Below are 20,240 nucleotides of genomic sequence, written 5' to 3'. Positions count from 1 at the left end.
AGATGTCTTAAGTAATTCATAGTGAACATATGTGATATAATAAAGTATGAATGTGATAGTGTGTATTAATATGTAGGATAATACTATTTTGTTGAATGAATAAATACTAAATATATCCATATACTAATAATTTGATAAAGTAAATAAGGCATGTAGTGCTGTACTTCACTTTTTGTCATCTTTCACCTATGTGGATGCATGTCTATTTAAACCCGCGAAGAGGATAAAGGATGGAAATTAATAAAATAATAAACACTCTCACTCACACACAAAATATTAACAACGCATAATCACATCCATCTTCAGTTAAGAAAATGTGGGAGGATTTGATCACATTTTCAGTTGGATGAATCACCAACTTGATCTGCGAATACGAAAGTTGATAATAAACAAGCAATTTACTTCTAACACCAATCAACACAATGCACCCACCTGGGAAAAGTGCATTTTACGGAGGAAGAAAAAAAATAAACAGTTTGTTGTGCGATCTCTACAGTAGATTGGTAAGGCGACGCTCGACGGGCTGTTGTCCACAGTAGTGTTTGCACTACTCTAGAAGAGGGATTGCTGCGGAATTGAATTTGCCAATATGGACTCCATCTACCCCGGTTGTGTTTATGCATGCTGGCAAGCACAGGATAGGATGGTGTCCTTCCAGGCAGCCACTGAGGACTAGATGTCTTTGTAAATATATTCGCTGGGTACATGTGCAGCGGAGTGACACTAAGGAAGCACAATACTGCTGCAATCCTACGTTGTGGATGTGGCTTTGTAGTCTTTCCTCAGAATAGAATATGTGTTGCACACATGGACAAAAAAAAGTTGTTGTTTTTTTTCAAAAGCCAGAGGGCTCTATAAATCATAAATATTTTTTTCATCATATATGTATTGTCCTACATGCAATGCATTCACACTTGGCTATACTTCCAGGATGCGAAAAAAGAGTGTGAGACATCGAGGACAAAAAAAATCCACACCACAGATGGGCCTTTTTGGCCAAAACAGAATGTAAACTAACTGAACCGCCTTTGAGTAATTTATTTATTTATTGGATCGCATCCCCTATTAGTTTTCAGCAGGCTGTGAGAGGCCTACAAAATTGCCAAGAGTGAAAAGTGGCCGATGTCGTGTGTGTTGATTCAAATATTAGACTAATCTGAAGGGACACTCCATTGGGTTTAATTACTATCACTCACAGTGACTGCTCGGTGGAAATGAAAACGAGGCAGCAATGACATCACACTACATCACAATCTCCATTACTAGCATCATCATTATCATTATTCCCAGGGCCAACATAATAGATAAACCCAGCGTCCTTCAATGACTGGTTTGTGCAAGCGCACACATACAGTGCATCCTGAAAGTATTCATAGCGCTTCACCTTTTCCACATTTGTTTATGTTACAGTCTTATTCCAAAATTGATTAAATTCATTTATTTCCTCAAAATTCTACACACAATACCCCAATGTCCCCAATGACAATGTGAAAAAAGATTTTTTGAAATTGTTGCAATTTATTAAAAATAAAAAAGCTGAAAAATCACATGTACATAAGTAATCACAGACTTTGCCGTGAAGCTCTAAATTGAGCTCAGGTACATTCTATTTCCGCTAATCATTCTTGAGATGTTTCAGCAGCTTAATAGAAGTTCACCTGTTGCAAATTCATTTGATTGGACATGATTTGAAAAGGCATACACCTGTCTATATAAGGTCCCAGGGTTGACAGTGCATGTCAAAGCACAAACCATGATGAAGACAAAGGAATTGTCTGTAGACCTCTGAGACAGGATTGTCTCGCGGCACAAGGCTGGGGAAGGTTACAGAAAAAGTTCTGCTGCTCTGAAAGTTCCAATGAGCACAGTGGCCTCCATCATCCGTAAGTGGAAGATGTTTGGAACCACCAGGACTCTTCCTAGAGCTGGCCGGACATCTAAGCTGAGTGATTGGGGGAGAAGGGCCTTAATCAGGGAGGTGATCAATAACCCGATGGTCACTCTGTCTGAGCTCCAGCTTTTTTCTGTGGAGAGAGGAGAACCTTACAGAAGGACAACCATCTGTTCATAAGTCCACCAATCAGGCCCGTATGGTAGAATGGGCAGACAGAAGCCACTCCCTGCCTGGAATTTATCAAAAGGCATCTGGAGGACTCTCAGATCATAAGAAACTAAATTCTCTGGTGTGATGAGACTAAAATTTAACTCTTTGGAGTGAATGCCAGGTGTTACGTTTGAAGAAAACCAGGCACCGCTCATCACCAGGCAAATACCATCTCTACAGTGACGCATGGTGGTGGCAGCATCATGCTGTGGGGATGTTTTTTCAGCAGCAGGAACTGGAAGACTAGTCAGGAAAGAGGGAAAGATGAATGCAGAAATGTACAGAGACATCCTGAATGAAAACCTGCTTCAGAGTGCTCTCGACCTCAGACTGGGGTGACGGTTCATTTTCCAGCAGTACAATGACCCAAAGCACACCACCAAAATATCAATAGAGTGGCTTAACAACAACTTGAGTCCTTGAGGGGCCCAGCCAGAGCCCAGACCTAAATCCTATTGAACATCTTTAGAGAGATCTGAAAATGGCTGTACACTGTCGCTTCCCATCCAACCTGATAGAGGTTGAGTGGTACTGCAAAGATGAATGGCCAATAAATCGCAAAGACAGGTGTGCCAAGCTTGTGGCATCATATTCAAAAAGACTTGAGGCTGTAATTGCTGCCAAAGGTGCATCAACAAAGTATTGAGCATACTCATGTACATGTGATTTTTCAGGTTTTTTATTTTTAATAAATTTGCAACAATTTCAAAAAATATATTTTTTTCACATTGTCATTATGGGGTATTGTGTGTAGAATTTTGAGGAAATAAATGAATTTAATCCATTTTGGAATGAGGCTGTAACATAAACAACTGTGGAAAAAGTGAAGCGCTATGAATACTTTCTGGATGCAATTCATTGGGCCAAATATGCATGCTCACTACATACACGTGTACAGTCTATTGATTAGCTGAGTCATGCTTGTCATGCACCATCACTGTAGCTCAACCTCTGCTGACTTTATTGGCGTAATCAGTGCCTCACTCAATTAACAAGTGAGACTGTGGGTTTATCACCATCTGCCGCACTTTGATAAGGCATTAATATACTGATATTCATCCACAGCCGCTAGTCAGGATTACATAGAGAAGACGGGAAGGCAGTGGGAGTCCCCCTCTCTCTTACTCTCCATAGTTCAAATGTGGCAGAGCACTGAATAAATTGATGGGACGATCTGAAACAAACTTCATGTGCTGAAATCAAATTTCATTTCTATTGACCCTGAAAAGAAATATAGCTAATGGATTCGCTTATCTGAGTGTGCACGCTTCATGGGAACTGGCAGGCGGGGCTTTTTTTTGTCCTACCAAATGGATGTGTCACTCAGGCAATTTAACATATAGCAATGTGGGTCATTTCTGAAGATAAATGTTGATAAAACTATGAGGTGCCATAAATATGCTATGGTGGAACATATATTATATGAGGGCCCAGTCATGAATATAAATTCTTTTAATAACCTTACCCTGCCAGGGAGTCAAAGAGTACATTTGACAATACGTGGCTAACATCGTAACGGGATTTGATGTGAAAAGCAATTTACTGTATCTGGCTTATTTGGGGTGGTCTTTAGCATCCCAGTTTGAATCACGCTTGGAGAATTGGGGGTAAAATGGGAGGGGTTTTCTAGATTCCATTTGCTGCATGTGAGGAGTGGAGCTAGATGGTCCTACCACACTCTAACTGTTCATTGAGTTATATTAACATAAGTCCACCCATTTGGTCCACTGAAGTAATCCTAGATTGGGCTAAACTCCTCTCTGTATGATCAGAGATGGGAAGCTGATTTGGACCCAATCCCAATTCTATTTCTGTAGCCCTACCTCTTCCGCTTGGCCCTTGAAACAGAGTGTGAAGGGGTGGGGTTTCAAATTTTACCCCTAAGAAATGGGACAGCACTACAACACCTGCACACGTCATTTTGTCATTGCGATGTCTTACTACATGTGAGATTGACGATTGCGACTGCTGTAGGTATTCCAGTTGTGCTATTTTTTGGGTATTTATCTTCAGGAAATCACTGAAGACAACAATATCATGTTATTATAACCATATAATGTGGCAATAAGTTCGTAACTGTAGTGCGTTTTTACACCCTGGCCATATTCATCCATGTAAACACATGAAAACAACATTAACATTATAGCAGACACTGTTAAAAAGGTAATTCCCAGCCACTAGACTTTTGTGGCATGGTATTCGAGTGTCAGATGTGAAAGTTTGTTGTAGGACTGCTATATAGGACAAACCCCTACCCCTTCATGTGAACGTGCAAAATGAAGGGTAGGAGTAAGGGAAAGGGCTAAGAGGTAGAATTGGGATTGGGCCTTGATACAAGTTCAAATAAGTAAGAGTGCAGCTAGGGGATTGAAATTGGTGCCGTGACCCGGATGGGATTGAGGTTTAGTTGGGTGTCCTCAATTAGCACATTTAAAGTCCACATGAAGAGAAAGTTGCTGGGATTTTTATTTCAATGTGTGTCCAACTGAAATAGAATATTGAGCAGGGGGCGGGGTTTTCTTTTTACGCATCATTCCCTCATAGCAAACTAACGGTAAAAGGGGCATGATTAAGAATATTGTGTCTGAACCTGTCAAACTGACATCAACAAAGAGAGACAGCAACTCTCACTGCACAAAGAAAATGGTCAAACCAAAATGTTTTTAGTTTAAGTACTTGACTTTCATGGATTAATTGTCCACAAAAAGATTAACAATAAGTGCTAGTAAAATAAACATAGTAAATTATGATTTCACACAGACTTATGCTACAAGTAATATTCTGTCAACGAGCCGACTGGCCATACTAAAAATGATTAATATACTGAACAGAACATATACAAGAACTGAGTTAGAACAACTGGAATGAAAACAGTGGCAAGATTTTTGGACCAATGAGATGTTAAAGTGGGTGGACTTACCCAGCAAGACATTGCTAAATGTTTTGGCCTGGATGTTTAGGACAAACACTTTTGATTATTTGTAAATGTATCACATTAAGTCTGGTTATGACAGAATATAACATCCCCAGCATACACCACAATAACTCTCAACTTTTTGGCCTTTTCACACATTTTACACAGAAAAACAAAATAGAATAAATTATTGAATTAGTAAAAATATACATATGCATGAATAGAAAAATGCCACAAAGGGAATATTTGTAGTGCCACTGGACGTCCAGCCACGTTTATGTTCTCCAGCAGCTCTCCTCTTCCCAGCATTGAAGTCTAAATCAGTGATAACTTATTCATAAAGACCTATTCGCTTGAGAGAATAATTTATTTTCATAGATGCCCCTTTTACAGCCGTTCAACGCTGCATCCTGGGGGGAGCGCCGTGTCATGTGCTGCTAGACTTTGATCAGGGCGAATGAAAGTTGGTTTTTAGATATTCTCTTGTGAAGAGAAGCCTCAGACAAGGAGAACTTGCCATTCACTGTAATGGGTTTTGAAGACTTTGAGCATACCTTCTGGACATAGTGTTATCACTTCTTTTTTTGGCTTTAAGGGAGATGAAGTATAGGCAAGAGCAGGCGAAATGAGGAAACACTTAGGCTGCTGTATTTACAGGCGTTTTGCCTTCCTCCTCAAATCCATATTGAAGTCCCATTTTCAATGAAAATTATATCAATCCCAGGTTGCCCTTGCCGCAGTTATGCTAACAACTTCTCACAGGGGAAGTGTTATTTAAACTGAAAACCAAAATTTATGAAATGTTCTCCATTTAATAATCACTCACTATGGATAGACAAGTTCTTCTTATAAAGAATTAATTTGCTGAAGGAGTAATACAACTTAAAATGACAAACGATTAGATATAAAATACACTGATAAATATAAAAGAATTGATAATACATTAAAATATGTATAAAAGCTGCAAAACATATCAATAGAAAGTGATTATTAAATATGTATTTGTTGGAATATCTAAACAATTCCATGCATATTTAATAAAAAAGGTCAGGAGAGGGTCTTTCTTAAATGTCAAAAATCTAAGTAATTTTTTGGACGCAAATGAATAATTTGATTCACAGAATTCTTGCATCCTCAATGCAATGCAAAAGTTACATTCAGGAGGTGTGCAACAACTTTCATTTCCTGATTCGCGTTTTTATATGCAGCTGATATTAACAGGTGGAGTTTAGTGAAATTTGTCACTTGTCAATCATTCTCCAGTCCTCAATTGGCCGCACCCATACATACGTCCTCTTTTTCTCTTAAATCTCTGCACGACGTCAAAAAGCACAAGACTTCTCAACTGCAAATTCTGTGTTCATTTTCAACCACAGGAAGTTTTGCTGCAGAGCTCAAGTTAATTTTAGACAATCAGCTTCATCTACTTCTGCAAAAATGCTTCATTAATATGCAAGGCATGTCACACCTAACAAAAGAAGTTCAGTTAATATAACCTTTAAGCAATACAAATACAATTGTTTAATGAAAAGAAAAGGAGTCAAACATAATAAAAAATATATTCCTTTTTCCACAATATATTTTAAAATAAATATTTTACACACATCTTCAAAATGTGCAGTATACTCTTTAAAGATTTATACACGTTTAGGCTAAATGTGAATAATTAGGTAACATAATAAAAAATGCACACCCACAATTGAAGACTCATTTTCTGTTAAGCTTCTTAATGTTTTGTATAAAAGTTTTCATAAAGTTTCATTCATATAATCCCTAAGCCCCATTTAGGTTATAAGAAGAAAATACAAGTCAGACTTCAAGAAGAAGAATCAATTAGCTGAACATCTTCTATCTTCTTTGTACAGTGAGATGTACTTGAAACGCCTCCTCTGGTTTCACACTCAGTCTGGATAAATCCCATCCTATCAAGAATAACCTAGTCCTACCTGCCTAAACCCTAGGTAGGGATTTTTAGTTGACAGGGAGGAGGTGTTGCCTTGATATCCACCAAATACAGAAGCAAATGAAACTTTGAAAGGATAAGAAGCTTCCGAGACTCTTTTATCTGCATGGGAGCCACACGTTTGGTAATACATTATACATTCCATTCTCAGCACAGTTTATGTATGCTTTAATCTGCCCAATAAGCCTGTCCTTCCATCTCCTCACCCTTGTGAGGAAAATGTCTTTATCAAATACGATAAAATAAGCTAAATCACCACACGCACTTAAGACAAGGCCAGCAGCTTTAGTTCTGAGTGGTGCGCTCTTACTTAAAACTCTGCATTGATAAAAAGCTGTATATATATATATGAAGAAGAAAGTTAGAAAGAAAACCGTGCTCTCACATTCCGAGTGGCAGAAGCAGTCAAAGCAATCCTAAACTTAATCATACTTCTATCCAACAACCCTGACCCATGCAGTCTAGCTGTGGAGAAGACATTGGAACTATTAATTAGAATATTATCTGCACCTGCTCTCGAGGACTCTTCCGGATTTATTCACATTAGAGAACGAAAGAGAGGAGAAAAGAAAAAAAATATTCGACTCTCTTCAACCTTGAGGAGAGTGAGGAGCAGAAGAAAGAAGCACTCTGCTAAGGCGGAACAGGTAACAGTGGTTCTGTACTCACCATGAAGAGGTTGCGGAAGTTAGCCAGGTCTCCGAAGAAGTCCTCGATGCTGACGGTGTGCGGGTCGAAGGCGAAGTAGCTCCCCAGGTTCTCGTAGAGCTTCTGCATATTCTTGTGCATGGTGGAGAGCTTCTCATACTGCTCTCGCGAATGCTTGGAGAAGCCGTGAGAAGGATACGGTTAAGGAAGGACAAGCAGGGGAATTATTGTACAGTGATGGATAAACATCGACAAACAAAGCATCTCGCTGCCCTCAAAATCCTCACTGCAATCCTTCAACAAAAGAGGTCACCTGCGGAAAATTGAGCAAAGCCAGCGCTTCTCCGCAGAGGTCAAGCGAGACAAACAGAGACTTTCAATAACCTCTCTATCTAAGTTTGGAGTCATTGAGCTATTAGCGTCGATGCAGGAGGGATAGAGGAGAGTTTCATAGTCTGGGGGACTAACGCAGATGCTGGAGGGAATAGCTGATTGCAGTCATTGTTTCATTGTTTCTCCAAACACAAGCGGGGTCAGTGTGCGCTGAACCCCCGTGAGAGATGCGCTGTGTAATTTAAAGAGCAGATGAAGGCAGGTTTTCACACTGAATGGCTATTGACAGCTCCTGTTGAAGATGTGCTATCTCACCGCTCACGAGGCACACGTGGACGCCCCTGGCCTCAAAAACCACACACACACACACATATATGAGTAAACAAACAGGTAGTGTGCATCAATGGCGCCTCGTTTTCTTTCTGCCATATGCTAATAAAGCCTCTACGTATTCTGCACAATTGTGTTTCCTGGATTCAAAGTGGCGCGGATGGCCTGAGTTTGCCCTTTTGAAGGAACTGAGACGGTATTTTAAATCCACGTCTGGCATTTTATTCAAACTATTCACACTCAGACGTGAGTCAGATTGTTTAACAGCAATTTATGTGCTGTCCTGAAAACATCTCTTTGCAAAATGTTGAATGGAATCATGGAGATTACTACATTCTAATGTTTTCTGAAGTGAAACAGAGAAATCTTGTAAATATGAACATTAAATGTGGTATTTCACCCCAAATGTACTCAGTATTTAAAAAACCTCAAGTGTTTATAAACCTTTATTAGTTTCTTTCTTTGGTAGAACAAAAATATTTTTTTATAAAAAAATGAAAACCTGTATGCTTTGGAGTCCATAGCAGGAAAAAACAAATGCCATGGAAGTTATTCAATAATTTAAGATTATTCAAAATATCACTGCATTCATAAACTTTAAGCTTTAAAAACAACAACAAATCAAAATCACTTAAAAATGGCCTGTATAGAAAAAAACATGCTTTGCCTCAGAACTACTCTGAATCTAAAGAGATCAATCATGTTTTTTTAACTGAAAGACTTTTACTTATCAGAATTTATAAGTCAAAATAGCCCTTTTTATATCTCCCAAATAACACGACACTGTGACAAAACTCAATAGAAAACCTCAGCATATGGTTGTCAAAACATGCACCAAGTTTGGTCTCAATATGTTAAAGCCAACCAAGGCTCATTCTGAAAATGCACTGCTATATACATTTCTGGAGAGTGCCAAATACACGGTACATTTTTTAAAAAGTTTTTGTTGACTAGAGGCCGCTGTGTGCGCTTTTTCAGATCTCAAATTTCTCTTGCAAGTGCCATTCACGTCTGCTGTTCCTGACTGGCTGACTGACCGATCGACTGGCCCACCCTTCTCCTTCCCTAAACCCAACCAATAGTGTTTTCAAAAGCACCGATTCACCCACTTCCTTAAATCCAACCGACAGTTTTAAAAAGCCCTTGCTTGTTTTTAACCACGTTTTCAGTAATTACCACATTCTCACCCTGTTATTTACTTGTTTATTTTACTATTTTACTGCTTCTGTTTTTGTATTACCTGCTTTCTAGAACCGTTCTTGAACCCCGTCATTGTGGTCAACTCCTTTCTGCATCTCAAGTCCCCCAACAAATGCTGCGAGCTCCTGGACAATCTGGTTACAGCAGGAAAGCCGTCCATACGGAGGTAAGCGGTCAGCTGCTAGCGCGAAAAGGAATGGTGACATATCACCCAGTAGCATTCATTTTAAAGACAAAATGCAGCTATTCGTACTTCTGGCTACATAATTTGCGTTCTCCAGAAATGTATTTAAGGATACGTTTTTCAGAATAAGCCAATGTTGCAAAAATGGCCTATATAGGAACCTACACATGCTTTGACTCAGAAGTGCTCTGAATCTGAGGGGACCAACCTTTTGGTCAAAATATTCAGAATTGATGAGTGAAAAAAACCCTTTATATTTCCCAAATACAAGGTGACACAACACTGTGACAAAACTCAATAGATAACCTCAGAATATGGTTGTCAAAACATGCAAAGTATTTAAAGAGTATCCCTACATCAGGGGTGGGCAAACTCGGTCCTGGAGGGCCGGTGTCCTGCACAGTTTTGCTCCAACACCAATCAAACACACCTGAACATGCTAATCAGTGTCTTCAGATCACTAGAAATCTATAAGCAGGTGTGTTTGATTAGAGTTAGAGCTAAACTGTGCAGGACACCGGCCCTCCAGGACTGAGTTTGCCCAGCCCTGCCCTACATCCATAATTCAACAGCCTTTTTTCTGACATAACTAAATTATTAATAAAGTTTAACTACTACTTCAGAGTGTAAGGCACTTTTATGTAAAAATTAACCTCATAGTAAAATTCAAAGTGCACTAAAAATATGTTGATTGCTGGCACAATTATCACCTCATTAACACATTTTATACAGTAATTTCATTCCATCCATTCATCCATCCAACTAACAGTGAAAAAGGTCTTAATTATAAGTACCGCATGCATCTGCAATGGTGTAGACATCTCTTATAAAGTGAGTAAAGAGTAGAATATTTCAAGTAAATTATGAAGGCTAGTGTATACTTAATGCTGGCCAATTATTCCGCAATGGCTAAAGCAAACGCTTAACTCTAACAGTCATTTACCGCGAGAGTCCTAAAAGCTGAATAGAAAATGTGTCTGAATCTGCAATAAAGTCTGGAAGTGTGTACATCTTGTCCTTGGGGCTGAGTTTTATGAGCTCTTTTGAAAAGTTCGAAATGACTTCCTGTTTCTTTTAGGATGAAAAAACGAAGCATGAATCTTCAACAGGTTGTGCGACACTTCCATACTTTTAATATATTGTGTTTGAGCAAGCTCTGTTTAAAATGAAGAATGTAGATATAGCTAAATCAAAACAGAAGAGCTCTGAGATTTAGTCTCAATTGAATACAATGGAGAAAACAGAGCTGCTGCCTGAGAGAAAGTGCTGGAGAATACGTGGGAGTGTTTGACAACAGCTCATCACAGTCATATGTAGTTCCACCGGACTGGGCCGAGCCCTCACCGGCTATTATTTCCACATCAAAGATTTGTCACATTGACAACAGCTGACATGCACGGTCCAATATCAGTCCCGGCTTCTCCTCCAAAAGCAATTCCTTCAACTCTTTCTCACTTTTTCTTTGCTTCAATCTCTCTCTCTTTTCCGTTACCTCTGTAAGAACTTTCAAAGTATACTCTTCACGCTTCTTTGTCACCCGTGTCACCTCTGCTTCACATGCTGGGGTGGAGAGAAGTTCCTGGATAAAACATAATGCGCTCCCTTCTCCAAAGCAACCGCCTTCTGGTTCTCTCTCTCTCTGTGTTTTTCTCCAGCTGTCCTCAAAGGAAAGAACGAACACAAGTTTCCCCAGCAACATACCGTATTTCACTATACAGAAAGGCTCTCTTAAAGAAATACGTTCCTATAACTTTCTATAGCAATAAATAGTGCCTGCTAGATGTTCTGACAAGGCAGCGTTAGAAAAATAGTGTAAAAACTCACTTTAACCTCATTACTTTACAAAACTACTTTAATGATAGTGGACCAAAGAAGCCCAGAGAAGAGGATCCTGCACATCAACCATTCAGCACAAGATAAATGATTAAAATACCGGGAGACGGTGTGAAAAAACAATTGTCTGCCTCTAGAAAAATGACCAGAAAGTGAATTCCAAACACTGCCACCTGTGAAGTCTGCCATAAATTACCTTGTTTGTTTACCTGTGTGCTTGTATGAGTGAATAAAATGGTCCATGGCTCCCTTAGGCTAGGCCAAAAAGCCTCCTTAATAAATCTCCCCTAACCCACTTCCATTAATGTTTATTTAATGCTTTCCTATGTGCCTCCTGGCTCTGTGCTGCGAGGCAGATAGCAAGTAAGCTTTTAGTGTGGATTGACTTTCCCCCTCCAGCCCCACAGCCAAATATATACATCTCACCTCAGTTTGGAGCAGAAGGTTGGCGTAATTTCGCCAGGTCGACAGCAGGGACTGCATTCATGGCTATTGAGCACTTGCACAAGGGGAATAGGGCAAGAAAGCATACATTGTTGAGTTTTTGGACAACTAATCGCATGTCGTAGTGAGCTGGAGGGATGGAAATAAACAGTAGTTCTAATGGTGACCTGTCTGTTGTTATTGTTGGGGAATAGCACAGATAGAAAGCGGGCCTGCAGTGTATGTTCGGGGGTCTCTGTTTGGCAGATTTATTGATCCACTGAAAGTGAAATGCAGTGCTCTTCACATCTTTTAAAGGGATAGTTCATCACAAAGAGAAACAAATTAAAATCATTACATACTCATTCTCAAGTCATCCTAAACATTTATTTGTTGAAAGACAACATATTTTGTTCTCAAGGACATTAAAGTTATCATTTTTAAACATAACAAATATTGTAGATTATTATTAATATTAACAGATATTAGATTATTATGTACACTAATAATTAGTGTAACTTATATTTAGTGATTAGAAAAAAAAGTATATTACACCCTGGGGTATGATTCAATTCAATTCATTCATTCGTTTTCCTACAGCTTAGTCCCTTTATTTATCCGCCAACTAATCCAGCATATGTTATACACAGCGGATGCCCTTCCAGCTGAAACCCAGTACTAGGAAACACCCATACACTCTCACATTCACACATATACACTGTGGCCAATTTAGTTTATTCAATTCACCTATAGCGCATGAGTTTGGACTGTGGGGGATATCGGAGCACCTGGAGGAAATCCAAGCCAACACAGGAGAACATGCAAACTCCACACAGAAATGCCAACTGACCCAGCTGGGACTCAAACCAGTGATCTTCTTGCTGTGAGGTGGCAATCCTAACCGAGCCACTGCGTCGTACAATTCAATTAATTTCCAGTTTATTTATTTGTTTAGTGCTTTTTACAATAATTATTGTTTCAAAGCAGCTTTACAAATTAAATGACTAATTTGTTTAAACTAAGTTAAAGTTACAATCAAATATAAGTTATTATATACAGACATAGTTAACCTGCAATTTCATAGCATATAGGTGATGTCTGTGTATCATCTTGTTCAGGCCCATTCTGTGTGTTTTTTTTTTTTGGCTTATTTCAGCTACATTTTTTCTCCAAAACCTACAAACCACGCATAATGTTTTTTTTTAAACGTAGCATGTACATCAGTATTTCTCACATATTATTGTAGCACAGTTTGTGCTCAATACAAAAAATCTAATAAAATACATATTGGTGAATACAATGTAATAAGTAGCTGAAATAAGCACAAATGTCAGGGCTAGTAAAATATCTTAGGGGTGCCAAAATCACCTCAGACCCCTGAGAGTTAATGAAATGTATTTGCTTATTAAGTTTATGTGTTGTCCTCAAAGTCTTAGATGGTTATATGAATGATATGAATAATTTCTGGCTTTCTCTGATTATTTATTCCTATAAAGTACATATTCTGCATGATCTTATTCTAATTCACCAATCACAATACCTAAACTCTTACTACATTAAATACCACTAAAAAGTAAATTAGGAGTAGATTTTGCCACAAGTTCTGAAGCCCAAACCAGATTTTCTAATTTTCACCACTTTTGGTATGTGTGTAAAGTAGCTGCACAATTCTGGTTAAATGAGAATCTGCAAAAAATAAAAAATAAAGATCATGATTTTCTCATGATTCTGTAGATGTAAAATAAAGGTTAATAATATTATTAGGCCTATGTGCAGGTCTACTGTTTGTTAAAATGCTAATTTTTGTATAGAGTTGGAACGGTGGACTTGAATCAACTTAAAATTTGTCCTGGTTGTTAATGCACAGTAAAACTCTGACATCAGAATACAACTATTCATAATTCTGAAGTTGAATTATTATGTTTGAGATAAATGCCTGCAATCTGTAATTGACAACATTTTTTGACTTTTTTTCACTGGTAAAATTATCAGGTTTCCTCTTGCAATATATTCAACATTATATAGGCTATAGTTATACTGACACAGTTAAACATTTATTCTCATTCACAACACTTAGTTATACTTACACAGTTAAACATTTATTCTCATTCACAACACTTTGTGTTTGCTATGAAAAAAAAAATCAAAAGCTTGCTGTAAGTATAACAGCATATATGATCGTTTATATGATGTGCGAGCTTTTGGATTCACTTTTACTGCAGAGTGTGGCTCATGTCATGACTGCCGTCACTTTGAGAAAAAAAACAAAAAAAAAAACAACAACTCACACTTCCCACACGGCCCCCAAACGATAGTTCTGTGCAACAAACTGAACGTCATTTACAAGTTTATTACCTGTTATTCACAGCCTATGCAGGTTCTTCTGTTCACTAAAGTAGTCATCATTTTACGGGAGTATGCGTCCTTTCTGTGGTAAACACACAGCTCACGGTTAGCTCACGTGTGATTTCACAGCCGCAAATACGTCATTATATAAATTCATTCATTCATTTTCTTTTTGGCTTAGTCTCTTTATTAATTAGGGGTCGCCACAGCAGAATAAACCATCAACTTATCCAGCAGCGGATGCCCTTTCAGCTGCAACCCAACACTGGGAAACACCCATACACTCTCATTCACACACATACACTATAGATAATTTAGCTTACCCAATTTACCTATAGCACATGTTTTTGGACTTGTGAGGGAAACCAGAGCACCCGGAGGAAGCCCACGCGAACACGAGGATAACATGCAAACTCCACACACAAATGCCAACTGACCCAGCTGGGGCTCGAACCAGCGACCTTCTTGCTGTGAGGCCATCGTGCCTCCCACTGCACCACCGTGATGCACATTTTTGCCTGAATTCTACCTTATAAATATAGTTTGTGACTCTTTCAACACCATTTTGAAGTGTCCATTTTGCTGAGCAACGTTACAATGTGAGGACTTGTGACCGCCTGTTTCTCTCCTGACCTTGAAAATATAATTGGCTGAATCGTAGAAATGCTGGATTATGATCGTGTAGGGGGTCGAATCAAGATCACAATCTTTTTTTGATTAATCATGCAGCCCTAGTGTAAAGCTTAGTGAGTATTTGAGGATGTTCAGAGCCTCAAAAATGTGATTCGTTTTAGAGAAGAACACTGCTACTATTGCTACTACTACTACTACTACTAATAATAATGACAAACAGAGGAATACCAATAGGGCCTCACACCAACTGGTATTCAATCCCTAATTAAAGAAAGAAAAAAGAGAAAGAGATTCATAACCCCTATAACCAAACTCTCTTTTAGGTTTTCACACTCTGCCTTCTCTATTCCAGTCAGCACGGCTGAATAAACAATGAGATTTTGTTTGTTTTATTTTATTTTTAGGTGAACTACCCCTTTAAATAATCGACTGGCACTTACTGTGTACTTGCATCATTTGCGACAATGAGAATGAACAGTGCCTCCCTGACTGAAGGACAAGGTGTTCAGTAGATTATGCAGTAAAAAATAAAGGGCCTCCTCATTAACATTCATCTCCACAAAACAACCCAAGTGCCAAATAATGACACTTCCCTTCAGGCAAACATGAATAAAAATAATAGAATTCCATACCTCGTGAACCCGTAGAAGAGCTTTATCTGTTGCATGAAAATATTGGAAAAGAGTGAGAGAGAGAGAGGGGGGGGGGGTTCACTGTAACCCATAAAATACAATTTGAATTGTACCAAATTGAACGTCACAGTTCTCTAAATTCTTTGAGGGTTTCTGGACGGCATCCAAAGTAATTAACACAACACCTTGGATGGAGATCAACAGAGTGCCACCGACAGGCTTTCCAGCACGTTACCATCGCAGTCCTGTCTGCTCTTAAAAGCTGCCAACACAGCCTCGACTGTCAGATAGTATCTCCGCCGCCTCTTCCACGTGTAATTATGCCGTATTGTGCAGCTGTACAAGCAATCAAGCGTCTGAACTCAATCAAAAACTTCGCTCAGACCCTGTTAGGGTACCGCTAGAAAATTTGGAGAGCACGCTACTGATTAATGGTCTATTATTGACAGAAACTCAAGCCTAGCATGCTGTGATGAGAATGGTAATGAGAACAGCCATGGCTGAAACAAATTTTTAAAAGGGGGAAAAGTAGGTAATTGCTCAGGCAGTAATGAAGCTGATGAGCGTTGAGATTCTGATGACTCATTTTTGTGTGGCTGTGGAATTTTTTGTGAGGAAAAGAATGTAACGGGAGGCATTTCTGCTGATTCACCCGTTGTGAATTGTACACAAGATAGGGAGGCGCATTGATTATTCTCTCTGAAATTGAAATGAAAAGAGGCCTCTGCGCTGCAGTGCAGACAGACGACTGTTTGACTAAGCTAGCATCGCATTCGCTTCACGGTCAGACATGCTTTAACTTTAATCTGAAAGAATATTACAAAGAATAGGTGATTTTTTTGACAATTTATTTATTTATTTATTTTTTTTTTATATTTATGATGATCTCATATATTAAGGAGCACCTTACAGATGTTTGAAGGGAATTGTTTATTGCAAATAATCAGACACAGTTGTGTGTGAGAGAAATCTTAAAATGAAAAAACCAATGAGGTTGTTTTAATCCACTCTAATCTGCAGTAATGAACAAATACATTTGGTAAGAGAATAAATAACAAGAAAATTCCCTTAAAATGGACATCAAAAACAAACTTAAAATATAAACATACATTTTTGATCAAATCTGACATTTTAGGCGATTAAAATTGTTAAAATATTTAATATTTTAAATAAAGTGAACTTTTACAAACTGGAACCCTGCAATTTTTACAGTGCAAACTAATTTCGAGAGGAGCACATGATATGATTGATCACAGCTGGTCTCTCATCTGTAATCATTAGTAAGCCAATCGGATCATTCCAAACTCACTATAAATAGCCCAACTAGCATTACTCCCTCACCTTTGTTTTTTGAATAATCCCCCATCCACTCCATCTCCACCTTTCCTCCTTCACCAAGGGGAGCTCTCGAGAACTATCTTTTTATAACGGTCTCTTGCGTGTGTATATGCATCCGATGGGTCAGTTCTACAGGTCTGAGACCAGCTCTTAATTGTCTACGGGCGACTTGACCCAAGCCTCTTGTCACCATCCCTATCTGGAATCAGATACGACCCCGCATTGACGTACATATTTAGAATTGTCTATCTTTGTTTTACCCAATCAGAACCTGTTCCCTGAATCACACCCTTTCTGGTCTTGTGTAGAGAGTATTTGACTTGTTTTTGATTTGTGATTGTAAATAGAGCAGCCTAGGAACTCATTGCAAGTGTTAAAGCTGGCTTCTGCTGAAGAAACTGCAAACTATCTTCAGTAAACTTTATTCAGTTGAATCTCTGACTCCAGCTCTTCTTCATCTGACAGACTGGTCATTGTATGGGTTAAAACTGTAAATTATGCCTACAGTACGTATCCACAATGAGCCTGGGTTGAGATAACAAGTAGTTGGAGGAAAAATCAAGGTCCCCTATTGCAATTTAAAAACACAAAAAATATTCTTAACAGATATTCTTTGCAGATATTTTTTTACAGTGTATGGCTGTACCATCCCTCAAATGTTTGTCTAGTTTGACCTTGCATTGTCCCTTGCTTACACAGGCCTTAAACAAAGCAGGCCTCAAAACACATTCTATAACACCTCTCTTTTCAACGTCCTCCAGCCTCCATCAGTTTGACACAGTTAGTTCAGTTCTAGGATACAGTTGTCACTCTCGTAGACAAACAAAACGAATACGAACGCATTCTGCATTGTAGAGCTCGCACAATTCCACAGACATGCGTCATCGGGCACACACAAACAGACGCGAGACAAATGGAAATGAGGTGTTTTACCATCCACACCTTCATTGGCACTCAGACTCTCTCGATTCTCTTATCAGCGAGCGGAGCTGACAGCTGAGAGTGAAGTCTGCATGCAGATCAGATGAGCAAGTCTCCTCCAGCTAGCTGCGTGCTCTACACTCCCCACATTAACCTCCAGTGCTGGGGGTCTAATTTCACCTCCGCACACGGGCTAATAATTAAAGCCCCGGCCCCTGGCAATAATCAGGATGTGATGTGTCAATGGCAACAGCGAGGCGGCGGATAAGTGAATTCCATCTCCCGGTTTTTCTCTGCGGCGAGGTTGGGACCTCTTGTCACATCACGCTCCCTGTCACATCAGCGCGGAGAGGCCCTCTCTTCCTCTTCATTTGAAAAATTAAAAGCGGGATTCAGAGTCAATTTCACTGTCAATTTATTCTGCATCTCTGCAAATGAAATATTTATGGAGCTGGGAGATGGGTCTCGGATGCCACTCGCGCCAGTATCCAGCTGCATGTGAAGTAGAGAGCTGTCCAAACAATCATCCAAACTGCAGGATGGAGCAAACAGTGAGGAAAAAAGAGAAAAAAAAGAATGGATTTCAACATCCTGCGCCTACAGGTGAACCTGTATGTGGATGGCCACATATCGAAAGCTTTAGGCTATGTGTTGATTAGCTATAGCCGAACACGAAAAAAAGCCATCAGAGGAAGCGTGAAGTTTTCATGAGCTGGGTTATTTCATTCTGCAGGGGGTCCCGAACATCACATATGTACACGTGATGCGCGCCTAGGCGAAGGTCATCTTTCATATCAACGCTGTTGGCTCTGCTGACCTGATCTTGGCACCACAACAGATGTGCTGCGTCTCACACATTGGCCAACGGGTTCACATGCTCTGGTATTTACATCAGCACCCTGTCATATTATTATGAATCTAACACATACGCTTTGGATTATATTTAATAATGAACACTGCTGTGTGCAGAAACAGCACAGCACCTAAAGAGAATGTTACCCTGACAACGTGATATATCATTAAAATCTTTACAATAAAAAACTTGGAGCACATTTATTTATTTATTTATTAATCAATCAACCATCTGCCTTTCTATTTGGCAGTTGGTTATATGTTTTTTACTTATATGCCAGAAAAATAAATAAATAAATAAATAAATAAATAAATAAATAAATAAATAAATAAATAAACAAATGTTACATTCTTCATTATTACTATATACCAGGGATCACCAAACTTGTTCCTGGAGGTCCGGTGTCCTGCAGATTTTAGCTCCAACCCTAATTAAACACACCTGAACAAGCCAATCAAGGTCTTCCTAGTTATACTTGAAACACCCAGGCAGGTGTGTTGAGGCAAGTTGGAGCTAAACCCTGCAGGGCACCTGCTATACAATAACAAGTTTGTATTTTAATATATTTGTGAAATGTAATGAATATGAATACAAAGAATATTTTTCTTCAGTCATTTTTCCAGTCTATTTTCTGATATACATGCTTCAGAATTAATTCTAATATACTAATTTGGTGCTAAGGAAATATAATTTTTTTTTATTATCATCAACATTAAAAACAGCTGTGGGGCAATTATTTTGTTTGTTTTGTTTTGAGCAAGATGCGCTTTCTTTTTAGGATTCTTTGATAAACATTAAACATTTAAAAGCCAGCAGCTAGCATTCTGCGACTCTCACATGGTCGCCAACTGAAGCGCCGGATGAGTACCTAGATGGGAGACCACATGGGAAAGCTAGGTTGCTGCCGGAAGTGGTGTTAGTGAGACCAAGAGGGGGCGCTCAACCTGCGGTCCTAATGTGTGGGTCCTAATACCCCAGTATATTAATAAGGATGCTATACTGCTCATTGAGCACCGTCTTTTGAATGAGACGTTAAATAAGACTGTTCATCCATCCATCCATTTATCTAATAATATGTTTTTTTCTAATAATTTTAACTACAGATGTATATACAGCCTTAGTGACCCAATTTTTGAAAGCTAGAGTACATCAGTCATTAAACATCCTCAATCATCATACATGCAACCAATGTGTACTAATGCACATCTGTAACAGATCACATGACCTGCAGCCACGTGCATCCCCATGCATGATATCATCCTTCAGGCAAGCTGTTAGTAATGCTATAGGTGCCGCCTCGCGGTGTATCTCTTAGTGTGCCTTCACCTGCTAGTAATTAAGTTTATCACTCCTAACAAACTGCTCTGTGATTACACGAATCACACAATTGGTTTCAGCGATTGCTATCGTACAGCTGCTGAAATGAGAACAATTGCAGGCTTCTTCATTTTAATTGAAAACCACATCGGCATACACACGAGTGAGAGAGAGAGAGAGAAAAAAGAGAGAGAAATAATATGAGCTAAATCACTCTGACAGAAAGGAGAAAAAGCGAGGAAGAAAAAACGTGTGGGTTTAAGCATTT

General features: G+C 38.9%; 1 protein-coding gene across 6 annotated transcripts in view; it reads right to left on the bottom strand.

Moving 5' to 3' along the window:
• diaph2 (diaphanous-related formin 2) overlaps positions 1 to 20,240 on the bottom strand; it is a 763,661-nt gene that overhangs the window by 129,825 nt on the left and 613,596 nt on the right. For all 6 annotated transcript variants that reach the window (XM_056472168.1, XM_056472167.1, XM_056472172.1 and 3 more), the window contains one exon: positions 7,651 to 7,815. In XM_056472168.1, the coding sequence (XP_056328143.1) occupies positions 7,651 to 7,815 (165 nt within the window). The remainder of the gene's footprint in view (positions 1 to 7,650; positions 7,816 to 20,240) is intronic.

The sequence above is a fragment of the Danio aesculapii genome, chromosome 14 (genome assembly GCF_903798145.1).
Source record: "Danio aesculapii chromosome 14, fDanAes4.1, whole genome shotgun sequence".
Taxonomy (NCBI): domain Eukaryota; kingdom Metazoa; phylum Chordata; class Actinopteri; order Cypriniformes; family Danionidae; genus Danio; species Danio aesculapii.
The sequence above is the reverse complement of the archived record's forward strand: the minus strand, read 5'-3'. Positions and strand labels throughout refer to the sequence as shown.